We start from the raw sequence: 8,867 nt of genomic DNA, 5'->3' as shown, positions 1-8,867 counted from the left end.
TTTTTGTGAAATTCTATATTGATATACGCAGTTTTTCGATTCGTCTAGTGTATTAATTTCTAAGTTGAATAATTAGAATTTATTTTGAAAAACGGGAATCAGGTGTAGTGCTAGTTACATTTTTCGTGTGATTAATTATATAAAAATTATTAAAAAAATTTAAAAGAGTAACATAAATATTTTTAACTTACATTGGTGGAGTTTTAAAACTCTTTCTTGGATGGATTTTTAGGGTATAGGGTTTTGGGTTTAGGATTTTAGGGGCTTATGGGTTCAATGTTTAGGGTTCAGGGTTTATGGTTCAGGGTTTAGGTTTAGGGTTTAGGGTTTAGGGCTTAGGGTTTAGGGATTTAGGGTTCAGGGTTTAGAGTTTAGGGTTCAGGGTTCAAGGGTTTAGAGTTCATGGTTCAGGGTTCAGGGGTTCAGGGTTTAGGGTTCAAGGTTCAGGGTTCAGGGTTCAGGGTTCAGGGTTCAGGGTTAGGGGTTTAGGATTTAGGGGTTCAGAATTCAGGGTTCAAGGTTTAGGGGTTAGGATTTTAGGGGTTTAGGGTTTAGGGGTTTAGGGTTTAGGGTTTAGGGTTTAGAATTTAGGGGTTCAGTATGTTTGAAACTTTCGGTTCTCCCAATGTATTAATTTCGGTTCACTGTGTTCTTTTGGCGTTCGTAATGTATTGGTAAATACACTGATTACAATCACTGAGAACCTAGAATAAAACAGCAGCCAAACAGTTCCAATAGATATATAAATTAACATCTCATATGAGTAATCCATCTTGAATCAAATATAAATATTAACATTTGATACATACATTGTTATTAAGAATTATATACATTAACATTGACATATATCCATTTGAAAGAAGCATCATTTGCTTTTTTAACAAGTTAAACAAAATATTGTTAATTACAACTAGTATATGCTATTTGCTATCTAAATCCCCAGATGTGAATTTACAATAAGGGCTGGAGAGGACAGCAGATGGCTTGGAGAGTCTTATTGCTTCAGATTTCCAAATCACTTGGTCTCTGATTTTGTTTATTTCATGCAACAGAAGATTTAGACCATATTGGTATCTGAAGTCATCAATCTCATTCTACATTTCAATTGAAATGAATTAGTTACATAAGAAATGAACCCAAATAAAATAAGAACAATATCATTCAAAGCCCTAATCATACTATAAAAATGCAATCACAATAACTCTAAACCCTAAACACATTAAATATCAAGTAAATCAAAATCACATTAAATAACAACAAATTTCATTTAAATCCCTAGTTATACTGTAAAAATGCAATCACAGTAACCCTAAACCCTGAACAAATTAAAAGGAGGCCACCGAACCGAAAAATATTCACTTGGTGAATCAAAATTGTAAAAGCCACCGAACCGAACATTGTTTATGTGGTGAATAAATGGTGATCAAATTTCAATCAATAAGAATAGTATTTCTGCATGGGAAATTACTATTGAACAGAGTAACAACCAACTTCAAAGCCCTAGTTACACTATCAACTGAACTGAATGAAATAAGAAAAGAAAGAAGTTTATTAATTTAGAAAGTACTTACTTGTGTCCAAGCTTTATATTTATATCTCTTCCCGCTTTTGATTTTTTGTGGATCAATTGTTTCGAGCCATTTCATCACGTATATTCCACAATCATAGCTAAGCAAGAATTGAGTATAATACGATCAATAGTATACAAAATAAAACACATTAAAAATAGCACTATAGAAGAGAAAGATTCTTACTTTGTACGTTGACCATTCAATTGGATATACTCTGCTTCCTCTCCCAGTCCATCCTCCATTAAGGGTTCCGCCCCAGCGTATACCCTCATCTGGAAAATTATTAAACCTGAAAGAGATAAAAAAAAGTAAATAAAGAGAACCAACAATAGTGAACCGAACTCCTCTTATGTACAGAATAATTTGAATAATTTACAAGAAAATAACTTACAACAAATTTGTTCAATTTCTTCCTCGAATCAGGTATATGTTCTGGCAGCTTATTGATAGGGTCAAGGACATAGAATTTTTTTTGTTGACATCAGCAATCCACAATCACCAATGCCCTCCATTGCAAAGTGGGACAAATAGCTGAAGTTTCAAAAAATTATAGAATATTTCAGTTGAAACAACAGCAAACAAGAGAATTATCAAAGAATTTTTAGAAATTACAACTTACAAATGGATGCGATGCAAGTTTCCTTTTGTCAAGAAACTGGCGGTGGTGTGCATACTGCTCAATATAAAACTTGTAGGCCTTGTTTGTCCTCTTATCAGTGTACTCCACGCTATGTGTTCCCAACATAAAATTATGAAAAATGAACATCAGTTAAATCACATTTCCACCGAACCGAACACAATTCATATGCTGAATAAAATATGAAAAATATTCAATCATCAAGAGAAAAGTTTTCTTCATGCAAAAGAACTCAACAGAACACATAAGAATAAGGTGAACCAATATTAACATTTTGACTGAACTGAACAGGAATCAGCAGTGAATAAGAAATTTAGCTTACCACAATATCCAGCGGCACAATGTATATTTGTTCCTGATATCACCAAACTTTGATTTGGTTGAGAATCATGCTATGTATACTGACAACCTATACGAAAAAAAGTTATGAGATATACTGTATAAGAGTGTTTAAAAAAATTATTATTGTTAACCCAATTGGGAAAGAATTTACTGAGGCATGCACTTGTTCTTTGGGCATTAGAGACATGAAATATTCTCTTAACCCCTCATAAAGCACCTCATGTTTCAAGACAAATATTGCTTCATATTCATTGCTACTGTCATTTGTCTTTTTCACATGTGTTATCCAATGATAACATTTTTCGATCAAGTCCTTCGAGATTTTTATCTTTTTCTCCGGGGTTTTGAAAACTTCAGCAGCTGGTAAGGTTGGCTCTGAAGTTGTTGCTTTAGCAACTTTAATGCTGCTGTCACTCCAGCATCTACCACCGCCTCTGCCAGGATTTCAAGTTGTGAAACACTCTCTTGAGAGGGCTGAGTTGGTTGAGATGCTGGTGGACTTATCCCAAGGCTAAAGGAAGGCCTTTCATTTTCCTTTTGCCTAGGTTGAGCAGCACTGCAAGATGATAGATATTTAACAATGATATTAAACAAAAATGATATTAATCATTATAATGAACCGAAATCCAAACATATAGTGAACCTAAATCCAAACATATAGGGAACCGAAATGATATTAAATAAAAATGATATTAAAGAAAAGCAAGTAATATACCTATCAAATGATGACAAGATTAGAGTTTCTTGTTCTGATTGCCGTGCCACTGGAGGTTCTTGGAATTGTTCTTTATCAGAAACTTCATAGACATTGTCATCTTTGAAAAACTCTTCAATAACAGAACTTGTAAGAGACCCCGTAACACTCTGCTTTTTGGGTTCTGGAGGGCAGCTATAAGAAACAGAAGAGAGTCCAAAGACAACAACACATTGAATTCATTTATGGTTTCAACTGAACCATAATTAAACCATGTATAAGCAGTAAACATTATCAGTATTTATATAAGCAGTAAAACTTACACATCAACAGGTGCTTCTTGTTCGGATTGCTGCGCTGTTGGTTCTTCGCAGGGCTGTTGTTGCTGTTCCAGAGGTCTGCTGCATTAAACAGTAAACATTTCTATAATTATCCCAAACTATTATCATATTTAACAATAATATTTAACAAAAATGACATTAATCATTATTAATTGATTTTTTATATAATTATCCCAAACTATTATCATATTCCAGAGGTCTTATTTTTAATTATAGTGAATCAAAATTCAAACTAATAGTAAACCTAAATCCAAACTTATAGTGAACTAAAATTATATTAAACAAAAGTGATATTAAAGAATTTTATGCTTACACATTAACAGGTGCTTCTTTTTCTGATTGCTGTGCCACCGGAGGTTCTTTGGATTGTTGCTCTTGTTCTTTGGCAGGGCTGTTGCATTAAACAGAAAACAGTTCAATAACAACCCAGAATTATTATCCAATACCATTAAAATTAATAAAAAGAATTTTTATGTGAAACTTACTCTTCATCAGAAACTTGATAGACATCGTCATCTTTCATTAAGTCTTTAATTATAGAACTCATAAGAGACACTGTAACATCCTGCTTTTTGGGTTCTGGAGGGCAGATGTAATAAACAGAAGAGAGTCCAAAGACAAGAACACATTGAATTCATTTCTGGTTTCAACTGAACCATAATTAAACCATGTATAAGCAGTAAACATTGAACAAGATTCATGTGGTGAATAAATATTTATTAACTTACTCATTATTAGAAGTTTGTTGTGTTTCATTTTGTGGAGGGACATAGATGAAGTCATCTCTGATCAACTCTTCGTGAACAGAACTTGGAAGAGACAATGCAAGAGGATGTCTAAGGAATGTAAATAAGGATAAAGTTAATGTTGAATAATTAGAATTTGTTTTGAAAAATAGGAATTTGCACATTGAAAAACTCACACTTCCAAAGGTTGAGAACGAGTTTCTTGTCGAAACTCAACGATTTGTAGCTCAGAATTAGGTGTAGCTCTAGTGACATTTAAACACATTTTTCTTGTGATTAATTAAACAAAAATTATTACCTAAATCTAAAAGAGTAACATAAATATTTTTAACTTACACTGGTAGAATTTTAGAAGTCTTTCTTGGGAAGATTTTCTTTTTTCTAAAATATTTTACCGGGCTTTCTGGCGTATTTTTCCTAAAAAAAGATAACAAATTAAAATTAGAAACCAAGATTAAAAGCAGATGTCTAGAAACACATTAAATTCATTTTTGGGAAACCACTGAACCGAAAGTACAATATGCAGTGAACCAATTTACCTGGTATTGCTTGCGGCATTTACAGAAGGTGTAGAGCTTCCTTGAGTCTGTAAGTGTTGCTCGCTATGCAGATTTACAGTCGGCACTCTAAGCAAGATAAATAAATATTAGTAATTCAATCTAGAGGAATTATAAAAGGTTATAGAAAAAGTAAGCAAAGAAAGAAAAAGAACTCGGGAATAATAAACTGAATCTTACGTCTGAGAGAATTCATTTTGTGCCTCTAGTGAGTCAAAGTGATATGGAGCAATGTTTGTTGACTGAGCTCCATCATTTCTTTTCTTTGATCTTTTTTCCCTTATCGTCTCCAATGCTCGTTTTCTTCTTTTCGCAACATTGTCTTTTGCTTGTTCAATTCTGAAAGTTTATAAAATAAGTATCAAGGAACCTAAAACGTAAGTATCAATAAAAGAAAATATGAATCGAGAAACTTACTCCTTGTCAGATTGGGCTTGTGTTTTTGCCACCTTTTGCGGTTGTTTTCTTTTTATTATGGGTGTTTTCTCGATTTCATTTTCTTTGGAATACAAACAAACACATCGAATTTATACCGGAGACAAGACACTAACAATGAAGTCAACCAAACTGACAGACACCACCGAACCGAACTAAATTAAAGTGCTAAAACGAAAATTAGAAGCTCACCGAACCAAAATTAATTCATTTGCTGAACAAAAAGTGATACATATGCAATCAACAAAACGTCTCACAAAAATTACGGAATACTTACTTGCTTTCAGATTCACTTGTGCTCTCTGAATCTATCGGCATAGGCTTTATTTTTTTGGTTTGTTTTTTAACCACCTTCGGTGGTTGTTTTTTTTCTTTGATCTGGTTTTTTCTATTTCTTCTTCTCTGCAATACATAAGAACAAGCACATAAGAATAAATTTAAGCAAATACAAGTTAAATGAAATCAATATGAAAATTAAACTTACTGGCTTTCGGATTCAGATTCGAAAAATCATTCCTCTTCCAATGAAGAATCCATCTCGACAATTTTCTTTTTCTTTTCTTTCCTTTTTCTTTCTTATCCGAGTTACTTGTTTTTGTTTTTTCTTTCTTTTTTTCCTTTCTGTACAGAAGTCCCTAAAACAGAAATAAGGACTCAATTATTTAATCAGCAAGAAAACACATTAACAATCTGGTGAACCAAATGAAGCAATCCCACCGAACCAAAAAATATTCATATGGTGAATAATACATGACAACTATTTAATCATCAAGAAAAATGTTTCTTAATGCAGAAATATTCAAATGAACAAACTAACAATTACAAGTAGGACAAATAAATTAATTATAACCTAAAACAGAAGTTTATTTAGTTAGTAGAGTATTTTAAAAGCATTTGAAAGCAAATTTTTGGGGGAATTTTAGTAGAGTATTTACCAATGATTCTGTTGCTTCGGATGAAATCCATTCAAGCATCATTTGTCTTGTCCAATGGGCCACCCACGGTGCAGGGGGCATCAGGTGCAAACGGGCGAGGGAATTTGGTTTCGTGGAAGTATATCAACATTAACACAAAAACACAGCCATCAACAGACTGTTTCCTCCCCTTTCTCTTGTTTTCAACTCCTTTCATCAAGAAGTTGAGCACATGTTTTGCCCAATCCCATTTCCAAATGTTGTCCACATGAAAGATCGGTGGCTTATAGATCGGGGAGGCCACACTTACCATTGTGGGGAGCAAGAAGCACTTTTGTATGAAGACAACAAAAGTCCTCTTGAATTTTTTTCCGGTTTTCCTCCCCTTCTACACTCATATCCATCACATTCCTTGTCTGCTGGATTTAGGTTGTTGTAGTCAACCTTATCAGGAAAACGATTTCGTACAATATTTTAATAGAAAAAATCAGTAAAAAACAATCAGTTTAATTTTCTGGACACCAATGAACTGAAAATAAGCAGTAAGTGGAAAGTGTATTACCTCCGTTGGTTATGCCCAGGGCAGCTGCTACTTTCCGAGGAGTTATGTATATTTTCCCCTGGAGAGTTTTTAGGCATCCTTTCTCTTCATCAAAGCGATCAAACAATTCTTTCAACAGGGTATTAGAGACATTCATTTCTGGGACATTTGCCAGGGCACCAAATTCCATTTCTTCCACTATATCTTTTCTTCTTGACTCATTTCCCTGTACACTGTTGCTATTGCCTTTGTTTGGCATCTGGAATAATGTTTTCTGCAAGTTTTGAAACAGAATGTGATGATATATTTATAATACAAAATAGATATTATTTGAATGAAAGCAGATAAATATATTTAATCTGCTTACGTTATAGTGTGGTTTCTTTTTCATTGTTGCCATTGTCTTGTTCTATTTTGCTGTAATGAAAAATTTTGGTCAATACTTCATTGAATAGATCAACAAGCACAAGCATTTATATCTTAATCAAGTCAATTAAAATACCACAAGCCACCGAACCGAAACTCATTCATGTACAGAACCAAAATCACAAAGGCCACCGAACCGAAAAATGTTCATGTGGTTAATAAATGATGATCAACTTTCAATCAATAAGAATAGTATTCCTCCATGCAAAAGAAGTACTGAAGATAGTAACAATTAATTTCAAAGCTCTAGTTAAACTATCCACACAAATAAGAACATGCACGTATATCTTAATCAAATCAACATCTTCCAAAAGAAAAATTTTTCAAATTTCATGAATTAGGTGTCTTTCAAAATGACATTTGCAAATTGACTTCTTTAAACACTCTTACTGAAACTTGATATCTTTCTTTAAGTATCAAGGTTAACTACTATTCGTGTTGAAGTCTATCCAATATAATGAGACAATTTTACAATAATAAAAAATTTTGGTCAATAATTTATTCAATACATCAACAAGCACAAGGATATATATCTTAATCAAGTCAATTAAAATGCCACAAGCCACCGAACCGAAACTCATTCATATACAGAACCAAAATCACAAAGGCCACCGAACCGAAAAACGTTCATATGGTTAATAAATGATGATCAACGTTCAATCAACAAGAATAGTATTCTTCCATGCAAAAGTACTGAAGATTATTAACAACCAATTTTAAAACTCTAGTTAAACTATCCACACCAGTAAGAACAAGCACATATATCTTAAAGCCCTAGTTACACTATCCACTGAATTCCAAGGCCTAGTTATACTGTAAAAATCTTTCACAATAGTTCGATGTACTAAATGAAGCAAATCAATCTAGTAAAACTAAAATGCAACTAGGAGAAACGCGACATTGCAAGATTTTAAATGAACAGTAGTTTTCTCATACCTTTGGTAGTCTTTGTTGCCGTTTTTTTCGTTTCTGGTTGTTGCTTGCGAAATCTTCTTCTGATTCCTTTCCAGTAGTGGTTTCCACAAAGAATGTGATTGAAATTTGAGTGATGTTGAGAGAGATTCGAAGAGAATGAGTCGTTTCGTCTATTGGTTTCGTGTTGAAAAAGATATAACGTTTTTTCATAATGAAGCGCGAATGAAAAAGGAAGGGTTTCTTTCGTCTGGCGCGGGTTTTCACTCGCCATTTAATGTGTCTGTTTCTATTTGGGCTTGGGCCAACTTAGTTATATGGTTATATGGATGTGTAGCAGTTTTTAAATATATCAAGAACATTAAATTTAAGATGAGAGAATTTTAATATAATAAAAATTTATTATCTAAATCTTGTTAAATTTTTATTAGAACTTTGTACTGATAATGTCTTATAAAATAAATAAACAAATAAATAAATAAATATAAAATAAAAAAATATAAATAAAAGTCTTTTATATTAATATCCACCGATATTAATATTTTAATATAATAAAAATAATTTATATATATATTGATTAGTTATATATTACAGCATATAAAAAAGAGGAGTGTTTATATATATATATAATCGGATTAAGTTTCTCATTTTAATTTCGTTAATATAATCTATTTAAAAATTTAAGTGCTTGTTTGGACGTCATTATTTTGATAAAAAAGATATTTTTTAATGAAAAAATATCCTTTTTTAT

General features: G+C 32.4%; 1 protein-coding gene across 1 annotated transcript; it reads right to left on the bottom strand.

The window, feature by feature from the left end:
- On the bottom strand, positions 2,067 to 5,641 carry LOC110271445 (RNA polymerase II degradation factor 1-like). The gene is made up of 10 exons (XM_021122370.1): positions 5,601 to 5,641; positions 5,069 to 5,227; positions 4,871 to 4,957; positions 4,314 to 4,421; positions 3,899 to 3,976; positions 3,568 to 3,645; positions 3,266 to 3,439; positions 2,903 to 3,106; positions 2,191 to 2,299; positions 2,067 to 2,102 (listed from the first exon to the last, which is right to left on the bottom strand). Exons 1-10 carry the CDS (start codon positions 5,639 to 5,641, stop codon positions 2,067 to 2,069), a joined length of 1,074 nt encoding a protein of 357 aa, XP_020978029.1.

Source organism: Arachis ipaensis, chromosome B04, assembly GCF_000816755.2.
Source record: "Arachis ipaensis cultivar K30076 chromosome B04, Araip1.1, whole genome shotgun sequence".
NCBI lineage: Eukaryota > Viridiplantae > Streptophyta > Magnoliopsida > Fabales > Fabaceae > Arachis > Arachis ipaensis.
This window is presented reverse-complemented; position numbering and strand designations above follow the sequence as displayed.

What these genes read in the sequence shown, in the direction of transcription:
- LOC110271445 (XM_021122370.1), bottom strand. Translation starts at nt 5,641, where the DNA reads ATGCCGATAGATTCAGAGAGCACAAGTGAATCTGAAAGCAA. An exon ending in ATCTTGTCATCATTTGATAG is followed by an intron (nt 3,107 to 3,265) that starts GTATATTACTTG and finishes ATCATCTTGCAG; the next exon opens with TGCTGCTCAACCTAGGCAAA. An exon ending in AACTTGCATCGCATCCATTT is followed by an intron (nt 2,103 to 2,190) that starts GTAAGTTGTAAT and finishes TTGAAACTTCAG; the next exon opens with CTATTTGTCCCACTTTGCAA.